This window comes from Apium graveolens, chromosome 2 (assembly GCF_009905375.1).
Source record: "Apium graveolens cultivar Ventura chromosome 2, ASM990537v1, whole genome shotgun sequence".
In the NCBI taxonomy this organism is placed as follows: Eukaryota; Viridiplantae; Streptophyta; class Magnoliopsida; order Apiales; family Apiaceae; genus Apium; species Apium graveolens.
In genome coordinates, this window is record NC_133648.1 from 319,083,807 (window position 1) to 319,106,348 (window position 22,542).

The 22,542-nt window shown below is 35.3% G+C and overlaps 2 protein-coding genes across 2 annotated transcripts; both read right to left on the reverse strand.

Annotated features, from left to right (window-relative positions):
• Positions 1 to 202: 202 nt before the first annotated feature.
• Positions 203 to 2,633, reverse strand: LOC141706443 (laccase-11-like). Its single transcript, XM_074509204.1, has 6 exons — positions 2,529 to 2,633; positions 2,293 to 2,444; positions 1,978 to 2,222; positions 1,644 to 1,772; positions 621 to 1,544; positions 203 to 533 (listed from the first exon to the last, which is right to left on the reverse strand). Exons 1-6 carry the CDS (start codon positions 2,631 to 2,633, stop codon positions 403 to 405), a joined length of 1,686 nt encoding a protein of 561 aa, XP_074365305.1. The 3' UTR covers positions 203 to 402.
• A 1,596-nt stretch (positions 2,634 to 4,229) lies between these two features.
• Positions 4,230 to 8,389, reverse strand: LOC141708981 (cytokinin riboside 5'-monophosphate phosphoribohydrolase LOG3-like). The gene is made up of 7 exons (XM_074512854.1): positions 8,037 to 8,389; positions 7,333 to 7,430; positions 7,157 to 7,187; positions 6,347 to 6,446; positions 5,073 to 5,143; positions 4,823 to 4,966; positions 4,230 to 4,580 (listed from the first exon to the last, which is right to left on the reverse strand). Exons 1-7 carry the CDS (start codon positions 8,154 to 8,156, stop codon positions 4,491 to 4,493), a joined length of 654 nt encoding a protein of 217 aa, XP_074368955.1. The 5' UTR covers positions 8,157 to 8,389; the 3' UTR covers positions 4,230 to 4,490.
• Between the last annotated feature and the right edge of the window lie 14,153 nt (positions 8,390 to 22,542).

The following is a 22,542-nucleotide window of genomic DNA, read 5'->3' on the forward strand; positions in this document are numbered from 1 at the left end:
TATTAACTTAAATGGTGCTTTTGTTGGACAGGTTGATTCCTATTTATTGCTTTACTTGGTTGGTTAATTGGAACATGAATAAAATTTCAATACAAAAACGTAGATTAGAGTCTCTCATTTTTATTTCTGTTAACCGGATTGTAACCCCATGATCACAAGTAGCATGGACTGAACTTGATATTCCATTTATCAGATTTTATTGTACACTTGAAGGTCCCATTTAGACCCCAAAAACAAATTTGTCAAGAGCATTACAAAATCTAAGTGATCTCTTCAATCACCAAAGATTATACTGCATTATTGAAAAAGAATTTTTGCTTTGTTGCTTCAACAAATCCAAAAACAAAATATGTAACACAAGAGCTGGAGGACAGAACAACTAGGGATTTATAATCTCAAATACTAGCAGGGAGGAAGATCTTTAGGTGGTGGTAGTATGGATTCTTCAGCAGACTTTCCATTTTCAACCACAAAAGCCATACTCATGCCCCACAATATGTGAACTTCCAAATGACAATGCATGAACCAAATACCTAATGAGATCAAAACAAATTCAATATATCAGTTCATAGGTTCCTCGAGATTTCTAGACTAAATGTGTGTGCATGTGTGTAGGTTACCTGGATTATCAGCTCTGAACCTGATTGCAGTCCAACCTCCAGTGGGAACACCAACAGTATTTCTCTCAGGTGGATCAACAAAGTTAAACTTAGCAGGGTCTTTCATTGGGTTATAGTTTCCTACACCGCTTCCCATGACAAAGAAGTTGAAGCCATGAAGATGGAATGGATGAGACTCGACAGTGAGGAGATTAGTGTCTTGCAACACCAATTCCACAGTAGAATTGAACTTCAGCTTACTTAACCTGGTGCCTAAGGTAGTTTCAAGATTAGTTGTGAGTGGTGCACCTGTATAGTTGAAACGGGGCAAGGGACGGTCTGGAAAATCGGTCCTGAATACACCAGGAATGTTGAAATAATGAGCTTGCAAGAGTCCAGTATTTGGCATCACAAATGTTATGTTGTTCATTGATGCTGTTACTTGTGCTCCATTCAGGCAGTTGGGACAGGCGTTTAGCCCAAGACCAACGGTATAAAACAGGTGTCGATCAACCTTAAAAGGAACATTTGCTGGAAATTGTGGAGTGTTTAGGCTTTTAAGTTTACTTGTATAATTTAATGCAAAGTTGGTGTTGTTTTGGGCTGGAAGTTGAGGCAAGGTAGGAAGTACAGTATTTGGAATGCCTTCATATTGTAAGATTGCTGTGGCAGTTGTGTTGTCTACATTTATCGGTGCATCCATGAAAGGCCTTGCTTCCATGAAGTAACGGCCTGGAGACTGGTCAGATGTTACCAGTACATTAGTGGTCTGACCAGGTGCAATAAGAATGGCATTGGTGGTGAAGGGTTTCGTGTAAACGGCATCAATTTCTACTACTGTCAAGGTGTGACCAGCAATAGCAAAAAAGAGTTCATCATTGAGTGCAGCGTTAACGATCCTCAATAGGTATGTTTTCCCTGACTCAACTTCCATTGCAAAAGTATCTACATAAGTAGAATCAAAGACATTTGTCGGTACTCAAAAGATATTTAGAAGATCATTGTGTATTTTGTAATGTAATTTGTTGGAGATTTAGAAATTACGTTTCTCAGAACATGGGAAAAGAGGTCCTGGTTTTCCATTGATGGTATGAGCATCTGACCTTTGTGGTGGTACTCCCAACTTACTGGCTTGCTCAACCATTTTCTCGATATCAACATTCCACCATTCTCCTGCACAAAGATACAATTTTAATCGGGTTAAATATCAAGTAGGTGACTGACTGCGTCCAAAATACTCAAGTAGACCACTCACTGCAAATTTGGCTCAAAGTGATCATCAATTAACTTAATTTGATCATTCCTATAAATATTCAGAATTTTAAAAACTTGAAAAGCAAAGATGATGATCCTGTCATTAGCTATTTGCAAAACTAACCCAAGACTATGTTGGCTTCGCGATAAGGCTGAGGGAATGGGAATGGAGTTCCTTCCTTAGGCATAATAACAATGGCACCATAAACAGTTGCTCTTAGCCACAAAATATGTGCATGCCACCACAAGGTTCCCCTTTGGCCTGTAACCGTCGTATTGTAAGTGTAGCTGTTCCCTGTCTGGATCGGACATTGTGTTATATATGCTGGTCCATCAGCCCATCCATTGCGGTATTGTTTCACACCATGCCTGCATGCATGCTCCCAAAGTTTAATCCGAGACAGACTAATTTCTGTACTTGCATAAACATTATATTTACCAATGGATTGTCAGATTGTATTGTGCATAATTTGTGACGTTTACAAGAATCTGATCTCCTTCTCGAGCATACACAGTAGGCCCTGGAAACATCCCATTGACTGTAACAATTGGTTTTGCATGGCATAATCTGCTAAAGTTCTTCACTTGAACCTGTTGATCAAATCCAATAAACTCGAAAACTTGAACTAATAAGTAATGACCAAATATCAGTTAGCTTTAAGCTAATGTACTTACATCAAACTGATATGTCTTAATTGCTGCATCAGCCAAGAGAGAAGTTGCAGTGCAGCTAATGAACAGAAAGAGCAGTGCTGTAGACCATCTAAACCAGAGTTCCATATTTTTTCGAGACGATTTCACAGGAAGGAGTTGGAGGACTGGTTTATATAGCAAGTGCAGACTAAAAATCTGGAAGCAAGTGAAGTGGAAGTTGAGATATCCATGTGCATGCAGTTTCTGTTGGCTATTTTAAATATAATTATTTTATTAAAAGTTGAATGGTATGCTATGATTTTGCAAGGAATAGTTCATAGACTACCATATACAATGTGCTGTGCATTACACGTTAAGGGCCAACATTCAGAGAGGTGAAAAGTGAGGAATTAAACAATGAAGAGTGAGGGTCACATTTCAATTGATTTAACTTATCTCCTCAAAATGTATAAATTTTTGGGTTTTTTCAGAGTTTATTTCCTGCATTCCACATGATTACTCACATTAGTAGCCTCTTATAAATTATTACAGGGGAGAAGGTTCCTAGCAACGGTTTGCCTGAGCCGTCATGTAACAAACATGTTTTTAGTCGTTGGATCAATCATTTAACGGTTGTGATTAAAAAAACAACTATAGGAACCGAGAGACGAAAAAAATTACCCTTTTGTTCACGGACCGCGGACATTATTTACGGCTGGAACCTGAATTAAATTTCTATTTGCTAAGTGAAAATGGACCCCCCGCATTAACGCGATTTCAGGTCCCAATCGCAGACCATGTCCGCAGCCCGTGATTAGGGGTCAAAAAGGTAATTTCTCCGGACTGCCGATATTGTCCGCGATCCCGGTGACTATTTTTTTAATCACAATCGTGGGATTTAACCATCCAACAGCTGAGAAGGTGTTTGTTGCATAACACATCCTTAACAAACGTTTGATACGGACCATCCCTCGTTAGAAAATACCCTAATTTTACTTTGAATATCTCAAAACTTCTCCATATGATATGCTGCAACTCTTTTTAGTGAGTTTTTTCCATGTTTGAATTCCGGAAGAGATTGTAACATGTAAGTGCATGAATATGGATATTTAAACCACCAAAGATTCCTGTAGTTGGGTTGGGGTCAATTTTACAAACAGCTTGAATGTGTAGTGCACAAACAAGATCAACACAGGGACCATTGTTCTAAGCCAACCTATCATTGTCCCAAGCCAAACAATATCTTGATGCTCACCCACATGCTTCTTTCACCCCCATTGTTAGTTGTTTCTTCTCATTTCCCTACTCCTGGTCCCATTCTCATAATCTCCTTCCTAAAATGAAATAACAAACAACAACAATAATAATGCATTCCTTATTGCATTTTCAGAAATGCAAGAGGGATTGAACAGGCCCCTACCCGAACCCGAAAAATGGCAAGAAATAAGTATAGCAATGCCATAATTTTTCAAACATCTTCAGTATATAAACTAGGAAGAATAACAATAATGGGGAACAGAGAAGGACAATTAGTATATAGAGCATATGCCATTATAGTTACATCCAAGTGAACACTCCAAAGAGATGGACCCTGACTTGAGCTTCATTCAGTTTTTGGTCCCAAGCTCAAGATTTTTTTTACAGCAAACATGAGACTGCTTATGTTCTGTGACTTCGAATGCATGGTCATATATGGAAGAGAATCATCAAAATTTGGTATAATTGAACATAGCGATTAGCGGATCAAGAAACTTGAGTTCGATAACCATTCAGTAGGAAATTTCATATGCATCAGTACTAATACTTACAATGATTTGGAAGTAAACAACTTTCAAGATGGGATGGAGTACTAATTAAGTTTTAACTGAGGTCATTTAGCAGTAATTTACAAAAAGAACGATTTCCCATCTCCAAACAGTAAAAACTAATAGTAATCTTCAGTTAGCTTCTTCGCTGCCAAATATCATTCATCTACCAAACTGTTCTACTGCCATCCCGAGTTCATCAGGAGATATCGTATGCAGGAGGGTAGGCAAGCTGCTCTGTCTCCCAGTTCAACTTAGTAGCAGCTATCTCATGGCGGGGAACGTACTCCTACAAAACAAACACAAAAGAAAGGCTCAAGCTTCTACCAGATATAGTAAATTGAGTAGTTCTGAATGACATTACAAACACTGGTTCACTAAGTTTCTGTGTGGTCTAGAGTCTAGACCATACAAGTTTATTACACTGCATAATGCGTATGATGTGCTTAGTAAGTAAAAAGTTAGAACATGTGCTGAAACATAAGCTTCTCTGTATCTAACTTCATTTTCTAACTTTTGGCAAGAGATTACCTCTAATTTCTTGACCAACACCTTTGCTGTTGGAGCAGATACAATAATATGGCGTGCACTCGGGCTAATAAACCCTTCTTCCACAGCTTTGTCGATAAATGACAGTAAAGAGTTGTAGTATCCATCCACATTGAGCAATCCCACCTGCCAAATGAACAATTGTCTTATCCTTTTAGCACTTAATGAAGTTCAAGAGTCCATCAGACTCGTCAACAGCCTCAAACTTGTGTAATACATGCAGTGAATTTACCGGTTTATCATGGATACCAAGTTGAGCCCAGGTTATTACTTCAAGGAGTTCCTCCAGAGTGCCATAACCACCTGTATGCACATAAATTTCATCTGATATCACATGCCTTGATATGCAAATGCAATTTAATCTAATATGTTAATATTATTAAGCCATCAACACGTTCAATTTGAAAAGAAACCTATATTTATAACATAAGGTTAGGCTGTTAAGATGATATACACCTGCAAGTTAACCTTGACTAAGAATAGTTTTACTTTTACCACATTGACTATCAACTATCAACTACTAATGTTTCTGCCTAGTTTTGGTAAAAGTAGGTCCAAGCACTTGTAATATTATTATTCAAAGTTGGTCTTTATTGAATATATACCCCCATCCTCTGCTTGTATCAGAGGCTTAATCTTCTCAAATGCACTCATGTCATAATGCCATGCTATGCTTATGAGAAGGCCTTGGCAGGAGTGATCATGAGCACCTGTTTCCTTCCAAAGGTTCAATGGTGATAGTTGGCAATAAATTTGGAAATATAATGAAATACTAGTATCTTTTTCCATAAAAGGGATGAAAATAGATAGGTACTATGGCATAAAAGTATGAGTATTGACTAATGTTAATCATGGAGACAGAGTAAGTCAGGATGAGAAACTCTGTGGATTCAGTGCAGTATGTCATCAGTCAACATTTAAGGCTGGGAGGATTGCTTTCTATTGATGGGTCTTGGGGTTTGTGTGAGATACTTAAGAAACTCTGCAGTTGCTTTCACAAATCACAATAGAAGAATGGGAGACTATATTTGGCACTATAAAGTAACAAGAGCCATAGTAAAATTTTGGCTATATTTTCTAAAATACTATTATTTACTATATATATATTACATTAGCCTAGATGGTAGATAATGGTTTACCAGTTAAGGACATACAGCCTACTCAAAAGACCAAGACAAAAACTATATAATAATGAGTTTTAGTCCTTTTTTGGATGTACCATTTACAAAAATGCAGTTTTAGAATTTAAAAACAGCAGTAGAAAAGTATATCTATCTACCAATACTAAAATAGAAGTGCCTTTTTCAAGAAGATTAGAAAAATTATTTTTTATAGTGGCAATGTAGTTCTCAAGGAAGGTAAATATGTGGATTGCAAAAAGAACCAAAGAGCAGACAGATAAGCAATGCTAGAAATGGAAAATATAAAATCACCACAGTTATTTGTGTTCATCTTCCTAATATATTGTTAAAAAAACAGTGAGAAAATTGCAGGCCTTGTACTAACCTGGCAAGGCAATAAAAGCATCTGAGTGCCTAGCCATCTCAGCTTTCCTTTGGTGCATATCTGCTACTGCCTTCACTTCCCCCACTGTTTCACCAGTTAACTGCAAATAGTACCAGAACACAAAACACAAGAATATTAAAATAAATAAGCAGAAGAGAAACCAAGAGAGAGAGTATATTTGTATAGGTGCCTGTGCAACTTGTGCAGGGGAAGCAATGATGAGTGTTGCAGGTGGATTGGTCCAAGAACTAAAATCAAGAAAACTAGACATAATAGACAAGCAGCTCATGTCCCAGGATTGCAAATACTCATATGTAAAAACATTAGATATACCTAAGGAAAAGCCAAGAAAACACAAGAAAGGAACTGTAATCATGATGAACAGGTAATAAAACACTGTTTTGAAAAATAAATTTTACAACAACATTTGAGAGCTTAAAAAATCTTCAGAACTACAGCTACCACAACAGTGCTTTGAATGGATAAGTATGCCTGTAGCAGCTATAAACACCATTTTTTCCAAAGAACATACATAAATTTTCAAGCCCTTTTTATAGCAGTTTATATTTCATCTTTTTCCCTTCCTATCCTCCAACAAATGAGGAGAAGAAAAGAAAGATGGTCAAGATCACATATATGTTTATATAGTAACCAAACAAGAATTTTATACAAGGCAAGCATCAAATAAAGCTCAATCCAAACAAACTGGAGATAATAGTGTTGCAATGATATTTTTAATCTTATATTTTTTCTCTAAAAAATGGTACTAAAAGGCCAAAGACTTTCTTGACCATAGCAGGACAGACATACCTCTCGAGGCATGAGCGTCTTGGGAATCACCCTGCAGAGCATGACAAAACAGAGTTTTTAGAGGATAACAAAAACAATGGTCTCAACAGAACATTTGAACATTCTTATTGAGATTGTAAATAATGGAATTTGAGAAAAAACATAATACTATACTATTACTGCATAAGGAAGCTTACCCAATAACATGCCTACCACCATCATGAACAGCCTGAGAAATCAAACCCATTAGCCCAATGCTTCCCCCTCCATACACCAGATCAATGTTTCTTGATACCTTCATTTTCACTCAAATCAAATCAGCCCATATCCATTTTTTTCCCACTAATGTATATCACACACAGTCACACACACACACATACACATATTGAACATATAGCAAACAAGTATTAAAAGGGCTAATGACAGCAAAACAAAAAAACTGTTGAGGGAGGGAGAGAGAGGGAGGGGGAGAGAGAGAGAGAGGGAGAGAGAGAGAGAGAGAGATTCTTGATTACAGTAAAAACAGGGAGCCCTGGTTGATAAAAGGCTTCAATCATCTTCAAAATCAGGATATTTGCATGACATTTTCAAAACTTCACAAAATACTTAAAAATCAAAACTGCAAAATCCCATGAATCAACTTACTTCCAAACAGACATAACACATTGCATTAAAATCCCATATTCATTAACTTAAAAAACATTAAAAAAAACCCATCTCAAATCACAACAAAAAGGCCTCCACTAAAAAAACCCACAAGCCAAAAACTCATCTTTTCAAACAAAAATCCAAGAAAAGTACAAAAATGCAAAACATAACCACAAATGACACATTACAAACAAAAAAGTACACATTTTGATTAAAGGGCTGTAAAAAATCAAAAGGGCAGTAAAAAAAGTACCAGTTCTTGGCCAAGCTCAATAGCAGCATCCTGATAGCTACTCTTTTTACCTTGACTACTTCCACAAAACACACAAATTCTCCCAAACTTTGATAGCTTCATCTCACCCTCACTTCCCATTTTTTCTTCTCTTTACTATAAAAATATTTTTGTATTTTGTACTTTTGGCCTTAGGTTTAAGAAATAAAGTTGTTTCAAGAAAATGAAGGGAAGAATCTGGCTCTCCTCACTCTAGTATATTCACATATATATAGAGGTGTGTGTTTAAATTATGTAGTACAGAGGAGAGAGAGAGAGAGAGAGAGATTGGGAGAGAGTGGGAGAGAGAGAGAGGGAGAGGTGGAGAGAGAGAGAGAGATGTAATGGAATAGGTGTGCCACAAAACATATATACAAAAGGTTTCAGCTACAAGACTAGTAATAGTTGTATTGCCTCTCCTTCTGGTGCGTGCTAACCAAGCATGTACTATAAACATTTTTTTACATAAATTTATTTTTTTTGTTATGCCTTCTTCACACGTGAGACACTCTCCACCATGCTCAATCTTTGCCCCAACACCCTCTTATTATCCTCTTTAGGGTGGTTCAAATTTAATATTAAAATCTCGCTCGAAATATCAAACTTTCTTGAATGAAAAAAATCGCTTAATATGCAAATTTTGAACACGAAACTTGTGTTAAGTGTTAATTATATGCAAAAGTTAAGTCTGTGTGCATTGATGGATATAAATTTCAAGACAACAGGGTCTAACGTTCGAGAACGAAAAAGATTTACGTTATATGTAAATTTCGAATGTGATGTTAAGCGTAATATACAAATTTTGAACGAAAAAGATTAACTTTCTTGAAAAAAAAATCTTGTAATATACAAATTTTGAATACGAAACTTGTGTTAAGCGCCGATTATATGCAAAAGTTAAGTCCGTCTGCATTGACGGATATAAAATTTCAAAATGATTAGGTCCAACTTTCTTGAATGAAAAAAATCGCGTATATACAAATTCCGAATATGGAACTTGTGTTAAGCGTCGATTATATGCAAAAGTTAAGCCCGTCTGTATCGACGGATATAAAATTTCAAGATGATCACGTCTAACATTCTGGAACGAATTTTTTTTAGATATTATAGAAATTTCAAACGTAAAACTTATGTTACGTGCAAAAATAATGCACGTCAGTTATATGCAAAAGTTATGTTTATCTGTGTTGACGGATATAAAATTTCGAGACAATACCGGGGCTGATAAATTACGAGAAAATTGGCATTGGCCCTTGAAGTACACTAGGTTGGTAGTTGTTAATTAGAATGGCACAACATAATGGTAGGCATAAGTGATTTTCACAATATAGGAGAACATTTGACTAAACCGAAAGGTTATATATTACCATCACAAATAATGATAACTAGTGATGTCTTTTCTTAAATACTAGAAAAAACTATTACTCAAGTACACAACTTGATGCTTTTTATCTAAGTGTTTAGTTGTGTTTTTGCTCAGGAATATGTTGAATGCCTTTACTCATCTTTATCATCTTTTGTCCAAAAGTTGCCTAGTATGTATCACTGAAGTAATTATCTATATTCTCCTCTACGTAAGTGTGAAAGCTACCTCTCTTTATGTGTTTTTGTACATTAGTACAATGATAATTCCATGAATTTGAATTTTAGTAACTTTATTTTTTCGGGGAATCCGGTCCCTGTCAAGTGATTGCGATTACTGCAAATCATCCGTATGCTATAATTTTTCACGTATTAAACGACGTTGGTCCCTGAGTTTATAAAGAAAGTTAGAGTTAAACATATGCCCGAAAAATTATGACGAATTAAATAGTTACAACATTCACTTGTCAGAAATCCAACACGGACTCTTTAGAAGTTGCTTTTCCCATTTATAAAATATTATTTCGATAATTTGAATGATATATCGGATAACAAATAGAAAGTTAGTGTTAATTAGATCTATCCACTAAAAATTATGACGAATAAATATTCACAACATTCACTTGTCAGGAATCGAACCCTAAGGGACTCTTTAGAAGTTGCTTTTCCATTGTATAAGATGTCATTTCGATAATTTAAATGATATATCGGATAACAAATAGACACTTGATTGTTACGTAAAATGCGTCAACATGGACAATGAATTTAGAAGTTGCTTTTCCATTCTATAAAATGTTATTTCAATAATATGAATGATATATCGGATAACAAATAGACACTTGACTGTTCCGTAAAATGCGTCAACATGGACAATCAACTATGGCAAATTGCAATAGCTACAAGAGTTTACACCCCATGTTGCAACATTCAAATGAACAACTTAAAGTTTAAAGACCTACTAGAAACATAAAGTTCTGATGACATTACATACATGATTTATATATGAATCTATGGCCCCCAAGAAAACTGGATATATTCTTGAAAATTTCACATGCAAACTTAAAAGGTGGCAGCAAATGTAGCTTCATAATACCTTAATTAAGGGAAAAAACATCAAAGTTAAGGAAGAAAGTGTACAAGATTAGTAGATTGAGGTCTGTAAACATTCAAAAAGGCCAAGACCTTTTGAAGGAGGAGATCAGAAGAACTGGACAGAAGGAGATGGGAGTTATATATAATTAGTATGTGCATGCGTGAAATTAGTATAATTAAGTTAAGCATGTGAAACAGGACAGAGAGAGGATATGGGTGAAATTAGTAGTAAAATTCAAGGGAAATTGAGAAGAGTGAAGAAGTGGGATAATGTGGAATTGATGATTGATTAAACATGTGGGCATTGGCCTATTGAGTTTGTACCCTTATCAACCCTACTTGTTTAGACATACTTGTTCTATTCATAGGAAACATCTTGTTTTCTTGATTTCTTAACCCATAACCTTGCACCTCCCTTCCAACCCTACTAGTAAGTGTCGAGTTTGTTACGATCGGGAGTTTTGTTCACTGGATATTAACAAAATTATCGGTTTCATAATACAAATCTGCAGTTGGAATGAGAGTTTATTACGAGCGGTAGTTTTGTTCACTGGATACTAAAAAGATTATCGGTTTCATAATACAAACCCGCAGTTGGAACGAGAGTTTGTTACGAGCGGGAGTTTTGTTCACTGGATACTAAAAGATTCGATTATCGGTTTCGTAATACAAACCACACAACTGGAATGAGAGTTTTGTTCACTGAAGACTAAAGAATTTGATTATCGACTTCATAATACAAATCACTCGGTTGGAACATGGGGTTTGTTCACCGAACAAAACTGAATAATAGACGGTTAAATTATTGATTTTGTAATATAAACTACACAGCTGAAACGAGACGAGAGTTTTCTTTAGTGAATACCTAAAATGTGAAACGAGATGAGAGCTGTTTTGGTGAATACCTAAAAATTCGATTATCAATTCGTAATACAAACAACACAACTGAGACGAGAGTTTTATTCACTGAATAAAGATTCGATTATCGGTTTCGTAATACAAACCAGACAACTGTCTCACACACACACATTTCTTGCTAAAACTATCAAAATTAGTGTAAGCAGAGCTTCTCTCTCCTGAGCACACTTTCTATTTATTCACATATTTATTTATTTATTTAATTATAGTCAATGAAGAACAAGAATGATGGGCTGTTCGGGTCATGGAAACTTGTAAAGTGGGTAGTAATATTATTATACAAATTCAGTCAGAGATTGTAGGAGCAGAAGCGGTCTAAATTAAACTAATGCTGCGTGCTACTATAAATTAATAAAAAAGTAGATTTTTTTTAATTAAACATGAATATGAATCTTCAATCCCAAAGCTTACTAGCCCCTTTCTAGCTGCTGTTACAACTTCCTTACTGTCTTTTGTTCCTTATTGTCTGCTACCCAGTTGCCTAGTAGTAACTCATCCTTTTAGTGTCACACCAATATGTCAAATTTCAACTTTTGATCGATTTCGGATATTTACGGTTCGGCTTGTAAAAAGTTCGAAATTTTAACAAATTTTGGGATAAACGAGAATTGAACCAATAACTCATCTGTAATCAGGCTTATTGGTCTGTACGTATTTTAACAAATTTCGGGATAAACGAGAATTGAACCGAGTATAAGAAACACGAATAAATCGTTGTCACAGTGCTATCCCGACCCTCGTATCCGTTGAAATCCGTTATCAAATTAAATGCCCGTTTGGATCATGGATTCAATCCGTGAAACATGAATGAATCTTTATCACTGTGTTATCCCAACCATCGTATCCGGGGACGGAGACAAGGGATGGCAGGCGGGTGCGGCCGCCACCCCAAACCACAGTATAATTATAAAATTAGTATTAAAATTTACGGAAAAAAATTATATATTTATATAATTAGTATCTAAATATCGTTATTTTTAAATTTCGCCCCCCTCAAAAATATATAAATTTTATAAATATAGTACTAAAACTTATGATATTTACAATAATTATGAATTCAGATACGTGAATTCAAGTATATTTGTACATTGAAATTGTTAAAAATAACTTCTATTAATTTATTTAATATATTTTCAATTATAACAATATATTAGTTACTCCGGAAAAAAAATTCGCCCCATAACCTCTCATTTCTGGCTCCATCCCTGATCGTATCCGTTATCAAATAAGACTTCCGGATCATATCATGCCGAGAAATTTAACAACTAGCACACCGACGCAAATAAAGATTTAATCATTTCCGTGCAAAACGAAACCAATATAATGCAGACAAAAAAGATTAAAGTAATAAGAACCGTAAACTCGTAGGACTAGAAAGAGACCTTCATATATATGGGGGTCTTGAGACTCTATTCCTACACGGCTCTATATGACTTAACGTTTTCTGCCGACTTTTCTAGACTCCATTAAGATTACGATGATGATATATATAAACTCCATTTTCAAAATAAATTTATGTCACAATCTTTAATTAAAGGCTTATTGACCTTTTCGGCCTTAAAGTTTGCACCAACGTATTCATAAAAACCTGAAATTTAAAATCGTACCTTTTCGGCTATCGGCTATCGGCTATCGGCTATCCAAAATGTGCTTTTTACCCTTGAATCGGGAAAAAACTGGGTGAAAATCGGTCGGTCTAAGGGTAAAAAGTTACATTTTCAGTACCTAAGGGGCAAAAAAGTATAATAATGAACTACAGGGGCTAATAGGTATATTAGTACAAATTTTGAGGTTTAAAAGGTCATTAAGACATAATTAAACCATGATACGGGCCATTTGAGATCCGTTTTGAGACCTTTGGCATTTACCTATGGAAAATGCTTGGTGTAGTACAAAAATTTGTACATAATGACATGTGGTGGATTTTAATTGAAATGAGTCATCTGCATTCACATCAACAACACCAATTAAAATACCCTACATCAAGTTCCACGTCATTCTGTACAATTTTTTTTACAAAATTCTGTACAGCTGACACACTCTTTACCTGTAAGTTGCAGCAGCACAGTTGATGTATGTTCTCTGATTTGCAATGATAATAGGAGATTGATGGTTTCAACTTAGAGTGTGAGTAATGATCAAGCCTGAACCAGTGACTCTACTAAAATTATGAAGTTTTACATCAAACTTAACTGAAATTACATCAAACTTAGCTAAAATTACATCAAACTTTTACACACTTTTGTCCATGTATTGAATGATATTAGAGTTCAAACATATCTAAATAAAATCCCTAAAGTAAATATTATTAACATAACTATAGTCTATAAGCAAATAGTTTACGGTGAACTTGCAGGTCACTCTTACTTTACCCCATAGCCGGAGGTCTCGGTGTAGATGGTGTGAATGGAAGCTCGTGATGTCCGGTTCTCGGAGGTCCGTGCATGCTTGTTTTTAACGGCGGTGCAAATATTTTGAGCTTAGTATCGTGATTGCAAGTTAAATATAATTTAATGATGTAATTGAAAGCTTTTTTAACTTGATGACTACTTGCAAATTACCGGTGACTCCAGTATACAGTGACGAAATAACCATTTTACCTTGACCCCCGAATATATATAGGTAAATGTTAAAAAAAAAGCTGTTTTTTAAGTTCCAGAGCAAATAAGCTATATAAAGACAAAACTGCTCTCCCCGGATGTACATCAACAATCATGAAAAAAATTAATTTGAGGATAATATAGTCGTTTCATAGTAAATTTGCTCCGGAAATTAAAAAACGGCTCTGAATTTAACATTTCCGAGTATATATTCCCTTGAAAACAAAAGAGACATAAATTTCATGATTAAAAGGTTACCTGCCTGAGATGTTTTACTTTAAGTAAAGACTGGTCATCCCACAGGTCTGTCATGGAGTCTTGTTGTCCTGTACCATTTGGTCACATGGTGAGCAAATAAAAGCAATTGCACCCCATAAAGCCACTTGGCCCCAAGAGTACAACAATATCACTACCATTTTTCAAACCAATGACAAATGTTTCTTTCAGTTTTTGTGCCACTGGAAAAGACATGGACCTATTGAAGTTTTTATCATCAGTTTTCAACACTTTTTATCCTCCATCTTTCATGGTCTCTGTAAGATGTAACATATTAAGGGACTTAACCTTTGACATTGTCTATACCAATTTAAAGGGCACATCATCTCTTCTTTTCTACTTAATATAGCACAACATGGTTTGTGCTCATCTTATCTTGGATCACTTGTGTGGTGTACATTTTAACAAACATGCATATTACTGCTCTATATAGTGCACTTAATCAACATCTCATTTCAATTTGTCCTTGCTTTGTCCCCACATCAAACCTTTGAAAATGATCAAGGATGCTTCCCTCTTATCTTCTTCACATTGGCATATATAACCTCCAACTTTTGGTCCCGAAAATGATCGTTGTATATTAACATGGAAACATGTCGTGCTTAATGTAATGGTCAAGTGTCTGTTTCGTATCAGTCACATCCGAAAATGATCGCTGTACATCAACAGGGCAATCTGACATGCTTACTGCAATGGTCAAGTGTCTATATCGTATCAGTCACACCAGTTCTTAATGTGATCGTCAATTGTCTATTAGACCGCCTACATCGAGACATGGTTAAGGGATGTAGTGCGTTCATACTAACATGCATGTGTACAAAACACAAATTGAGAATTGAGATAGAGCCATAGAGGGTTGATAAGATAAGGTTGTTGAAGAGAACTGGATAAGAGTGTTTGGAATCTTACTAAAGAAAAGGATGCTCTTGTGGCAGACTACATATGACAAAACCTAATGATGCACAAAGTTGAGGTCCATTTTAGCTTTTATTAAAAGAAAACTCTGAGACATAAGAACAGGACACTGCAGCAAATTATTCATAAACAGAACAGTGCAGCAGTATAGGATGAGCAAGAAGAAACAAAGATAAAGAGGTAAATATCAATGATAGGTGCATTGCTTAGGTGTTTAACAATCATATATTTGTTCATAATCTCGTCAAGTTAAGTGAGTACGTATCCAGGATCCTAATATGTATTTGTTCATAATCTCGTCAAGTTAAGTGAGTACGTATCCAGGATCCTAATACGTAAAAAGTGTTATTTGATGCAGAGGACTCTAGATTCCGAATAAGTTGATGCATCCTTTTAAATTATTTACTCAACTCTGTCTAAAGTCAAGGTCCCTTCCAACCAACTGCAATTTTCAAGCATTATCAAATAATACTTTTCCAATCAATCCAAATTGAAAACAAACCAGCATTTTTCTAATCAAGAACCAAATTCAAACTATTCTTATATATTTTGCATCAGCAGAAAAAAATTAATTACCTAAAGCGGATACAGAAACACTCACATATGGAATGACCGTCAAACGTATAATTCGAATTCGGATACACATCTGCCCATATCCGTATCCGTATTCGTAATTGTCGGATTAAAATACGAATAATATCCGATTTATTTCGGATACGGATAATATCTATTTTTTCTCAGATACGAATGTGGATATTTCGTACATAATTTGATTTTTTTTTATTTTTCTTATGGTCCTATCATATTGACGATAATTTTAGAACATTTTAACGATTAAACACAAATGATATATTTATATATGTATAAAGTATGTGTACAATTATATAAAATTTGTATAAATGTATTATTTAATGCATTTACACACACTATAAAATAAAAAAATAAAATTTACATTATATATAATTATATGTTTATATAATTAAAATATCATATATGTATTTTGTTTCGGATTCAAATATTCTGGATTCGGATACGGATAATATCCGTTTTATTTCAACGGATACTATCTGTTTTTTCTCGGATACGAATGTGGATTTTTCGGACGGATAACGGATTTTTCGAATTTTTTGACATTCTAATATTGATTTTGTTTTTGACAAAAGTCGAACATTTAACATGCATATCATGAAGGGAGCGAGAGGGATATCATCAAATTAAGAGATCATTGGTTTTTGTATAGTTACACACCGGAACTCACATATCCGACTTATTTTTGACAAGATTCAAATTCTTAACATGCCATGTTCGTAACGACAACATTCAAACTCTCAGTCGTGAAGGGAGCGAAAGACATATCGCCAAACATTAGTCCCAGCTTACCGACGCTTTCCTGTACACAAGACATGTCAAACAGTAAACAGCATTAAATTAAGTAAAAAGAGCTAAGATTCTTGCAGTTGCTAGGGTGAAAAGACATTAAACAATCTTTAAACTAGGTAGTTAGTTGACTAAACAGAAACATTACAAACTAAACATAATATTTAACAGAACATATACTAGTTAATCAGATCTCATGGCCCCGCAAATCCAACATAAATTAATAAAAAGAGTTGATCTTTTCCAGTTACAACGGATCTGGTAGTTAATACAGTTTTAATAAGTCAAACTAAAATTCGGTTTGAATTTTAGCATAAAATATAAATTTAAGTGACCCAAGCTGTAGTTAAGTCTCAAGACAATCTCCACTTTTTTTTCTTCAATTTTCTTCAGTACTTCTCCGCATAATTCTCCTTAATTTTTTCTCTTTCTGTATGGATTCACTTAACGCAGGATTCGGGGAGGGTAAAATGTACGTAGTCTTCCCCTCTTTCCGAAGAATGAAGAGGCTGTTTCCCGAAAGACCCCCGGTTTGTGTGTGCGTGTCAAGATAGGTAAAAAGTGAAAATAACAATTTAACATATACGCAAGAATCAATACCAACTTCAAACAGACAAAAAACTGATCACTTAAATTGAAAAAGCGTCGAAACAAACCTTAACCAATGATATTATTCACATGGGATTTACCTAATTATTTGTTATTATCATGTTATTGGCTATTAACAAATGTAGTGTGATGCTTTGACGAAATAGCAAGTAATTTTCATATTACAATATTATTCCGTTGAAGCATGTAGTGCACTTTGTTTAGAATATAAGTTCGAATTTGATTATCATTACAAATCATAATCATTCGAGAGTTTACGATGAATTTTTACGTATTTTCTAAAGTGGTTACATTTATGAGAATATTCGTCGGTATGGACCCGAAATTTGAACCAACATGTCACATATTCCCAGGTTGAATGATGAACTTATTCAACATTAATCTTTCACCTTATAAACATACTATGCAATTTCTTTAGGTTAAACACTTTAAAGAAAAGTATAGATTCTGAAATGACATCTTGAGCTTTCTTTTCCTAACAACTTAAAGAACATTTTCAAGAAACTTTGAAGTTCAACTAGGGAGAGATAGAGTGAGGAGGGTTGTCTTTGCTGACTAAGAATCAAAGTTTCTCACCGAAAGGGATATTATCAAATGCAAAGTTTGAGAAAGGTCCCATTAGTGATGCATACTCAGAAAGTTAGAAGAATTTATAAAGACAAGGACCGGATCGTGTTCCCTGACAATCGATTGTTGCAACCATCTATCCGCTATAATTTGTCGCGGATAGGCGTAATACTGAAAATTTTTGTGAATACAGGGGGTTCACGTCATCTATCCGCGCTTAATACATCATCTCTAAGTTTTTTGCTGTCCGCGGAAAATTATAGCGGACGGATGGTTGCTAACAATCGATTGTTCTCGACCAGCTTCCGTGAAGACAAGTCTGATACATTTAAAGAGGAGAGTTTTGAGGCATCTGACTATGTTTTTGGGACCCTATAATTGTCACCTCTATCTTTATTGAGCTAGCTTGTCCCTCTTTTACTAGTTAGTTTATGCCTCAGCCTCATCAATTTGTCTTCCACTCTCCTTTTAATCCTCAAGCAGAGATTTGCTAGAGTACCCTACACAAACATAGACAAACTATTCAACTCTAAAGTCAGTTGGTGTATTTTTTCATAGAAATGCATAATTATATATGATGATTTGATCTTAAAAGGGGTTCTAAGAAAGTTGGTAGATGTTTGGGCCTTTGGTAGGCCTGACCTAATAAGCCTAGTGGATCTCTGTAAGGAAATATGGTGAAGCAAGACAGTTGTGCTTGAAATGAAATGTATTTCTGTAAAGTTATTTCAACATATATTGCAGATTTCAGTATAATCAGTGAATCAGATCTCCTGAGCACCGATCACTGGGACGTTTCAGAGCCCGTGCAAAGCTTAGGCACCAATCTCTCAAGGTCGATCCTCGATACTAAATTATAAGTTGGCAGCAGCATACTGATTCATTAATGAAAAAAAATACTATTCCTAATTGTAAATGTATGTGATTTCTCCTTGATAAGAACACGTAAATCTGGGAAGTAAAAACCTGAAAATGCAGTTTGTTGAAACAATTTCCACTGAAGAGGCATCGATGTCAAAACTGCAGCTTTAACCTCCGTAATGCACATAAGAATAGCCTTCAATAGACTTTGGTGGGAGCTAAAATTTGATTAATCTCTGGAAAATCTGCAGTGGGCTGTGGCCTGTGGCATTGGCCAGCTAGGGGAATTACTGATGCATCACAAAGCCCAATGACACCAATGCACACAATCCCTACAACGATATCACTCGCCTTTTTTGATGCTGCATCCATTGCTGAAACACACCTCCTGTATCAGGATGTACCATCAATCATATTAAGCACTGGCACCTGAACTTTCATATCAAACAACTTAGTCATAGCATTCTTAGAAGACAAATGAGTACTTCGATTTGAAAGTTGGAGGGGGTAATTTTTCTTCTATTTAAACAGGTTTCTTCGAAGCTTCCAGAAATGGGCCACATCAGCATCAAAGCTGTCTGAAAAATTTTTATATCCTGTAGAGAGTTGCACTAAACTGCTTATCACAGCTGAGCAAAAAACAGTTTAATTCTTAGAAAGCTAAATTTCTACAAAGCATCAATTCATTAATGAGTGATAACTATGCCATAGACCGCAAAAATATCCATCCTTCACTCGAGCAAACTGCATGAGAACAACAATTTTAGAAGTCAGAGAAACTATTAATAATCAAGAAATATTTATATACGCTCTCGAGTCACACTGAAACATAGTGCTAGGAAAAATGGAGATGTGTTTCTATTTCACCTCTAGTAAAGTACAACGAAAGTCCTCTATGTCATCACCTATCCCACGTACACATTCGAGTTTGTGATGGTACAGATTCATTTAAAATGAAAATGCCTCCTTCAAATTAATATAATTTTAAGTGCACATCTCTGTGTTTGAATAAAAAGGCCAGAGTGGAAGGATCAAGTTGATTGCGGGAAACATATAGCACATTGATGTTCTTGAGATTTATGGAAGGTCTATAGAGCTAACTGTCCTTTGGAAGTTGTGGGAAATGTTTCTCGCTAAAACCAGAAATTGCGTCATAAAAGTGGATTAAACTGTCACAACCATGCATGTGAAAGTATTATATTCCACCATCAATATTTAGGCGCGCACACAGACTCAATACAATGAAAGATTGCTTCAACAAGCACTGTACATGGTAGTAGAAGTACGCATTGGGAGTAAATCAGTAAAATTAGCAGGGATTAGGGAATACTTGCTAAAAAAACTGATCAGTCAAAATGGTGCGGAGTATCCAGGATGCATAAGCTTCAAAGCATATTGTGCTCATCGCTGAAGGGTCCTAGATTTCTTGATAATGTCCACACATCCTTATCACAAGTAGAACCATACAAAAGATGAGTGGCCAACCAAAGGCTTTTGGCCTTTTTTACCCAGACTCGGTTGAAGAGTCCAACATGGATAAGTTTCCAAGTGTCAGACTCGCAATCTTTTGAAAATGTTACATGATTTGGCTTTAAAATAAGTGTCAGAGTGTACATATCCATGTCCAAATGTCAATTGTCCAACATGGGTACTCGAGGCAAAATTAAGGGTCTGGGCAACATAGCTTCTGGCTATGAGGAACAGAGTATGAACACTGCTTTTTTTACAAGGTATATATACTTCATGCTCTTTATACATTGTTAAACACCATCATGTAATAATGTTATAGCCTTAAGAGAAACTGATACCTGGCAATGTTTTCTACCAGTCTAGAATCTCAGTAATGAACAACCATCAGAACTGACAATAGAATTAATCAAAGCTGCCAATAGCGATAGGAGACACATCTAAGTATGATGCAATTAGTTTTTCTCTCACAAATCAGCTTTAGCATAAGTGTAAACCATCAACTAGTTAGCCATATTTATACCTCAATAACTACCAATGCAACCAGGTGAGGTGAGCCACTAACTGTACAGAGATATGCAGAGGCGTTGCAGCCGTTACACATGAACAATCAATCCAACTATAAGTTGAAATCTTTCTGACATCATTCAGTATAACCAATAAAGACTTCATCTCCTCTATGTACACCGACATTTTAATAAAGTCACTAATCTGTTTTTCACGGAGATAATTAAATAAATTTCAAAATTAGCTAAATGAGTAATACGCAGTAAAAAATATCTAAATCAAATTTCACAACAATTAAATCGTGTATCTTATACTTTTAAATACGAAACCAATACTTTATAAGAAATTTCCATAATTTGGAATATGACCATGGATAACCCAGCCTTTACAATTTCTATAGCTGTCTGCAGATATATCTTTCGACCTATCGACTGGTATATTTATATCCATTTAGTCAAGTCATAATTTATCAGGTATTATGTGGTAAAAATGGCAATTACAATAAGTTTGTACATGTAGATTAGACAGTATGGAAGGAGGAAATTTCAGTAATATGAGTGTTTTGCAACTACATTCATATAGCAAGACTTGTTATTCTCATATGTTCATTCATACAGTACTAATTTTTTGGATTGGCTTTCCCATTGTTAATACCGGAAACTAACAGGAAGCTTGGTTAATTATTTGTGCTAATGCTACAATATGTAAAACTTTGTGAAAGTTTCGAATACTAACCACAATCCACGAGCAGTGCTGATATCATTGCAGCCTTGTGAGTTGTGACACTGAACACCGTAAACCACATTTGCTCACTTTTTCCGATTTCCACAGCAGAAACTTTACAGATGACAAGCTCCTAATAATTTTCTGCCAGCGAACATAACATAACAGCCTGAAGCTCAAACACCTTGGCAATTTCTGCGAAAAAGAACAAACTGTAGTTATAAGTCAATGTACTACATGAACTACTGCCTAATTATAACCAGCATGATTTAGATAGGAGTGCGATAAAACGAAGGAATTGAACATTTTATGAGTCCAATAACTGAAGAATCAGCACTTATTTCCTGATTGCTCATGATCTTAATGAGAAATGATCCTGCAACTGAGAACCTTACTGAAATCAAAAACTAAACTCAGGATGTTTCTGGCCTCTTTCTTGTTAGAGTTGTATGCAGACCAGTCATCATCTTAAACTTCTAGTAAGAGATCACAACAGATGAAGTAGGCCAATCTGTACTGGCAAACCAACATCAATAATGAGCATTATACTCAAGTCCACAACATCAAGACCTGCTTCATCATCTAATGCACACAAGTTAAATTTTATATTCAATCCTCTGTACATAAAGATAATGACAGCAAGAGTCATTTATGATATCCAATTATCCATATATCTCCGAGCTTTCATCAGACAGGAACTCGTAATACTAAAGGATGAATATAGAGCAAAAAGAATTAAACCTGATAAAGATATGAGCAACATCATGCTCATTGTCAAATTTTCCATGAACACCTCTTCCGGGTCATCACAAACACATACGAATAATTTCAAACTAAAATGAATGTCACATCTAGAATGAAATCAACCAGTGTACTTCGCACAAACAAGTAGTCAACTAGTCTACTCTCCTGATTGCGTTAAAACCCTTCCTATGCATTGCTCCAAAATCAAATACCCTCAACGCTTCCTCGGAATCACCACTCTGAGGATACCCAGAAAACAATGCAGTTCAAATTACCACACTTCTTTCAGTCATCTATCAAACACCTTCCATGTACAGGACATTTCAGCTACTTGCGAATAAAAACTTGTCAGTTTAGTATCTGTATATACATTTGAGTGCAACCCATTTCTTGAACTTGTGAATACGGAGAATAGAAATCTGATTGAAGTGGGTTTGTAAATATCTGATTTTAAGCATTGTTCAAATTTC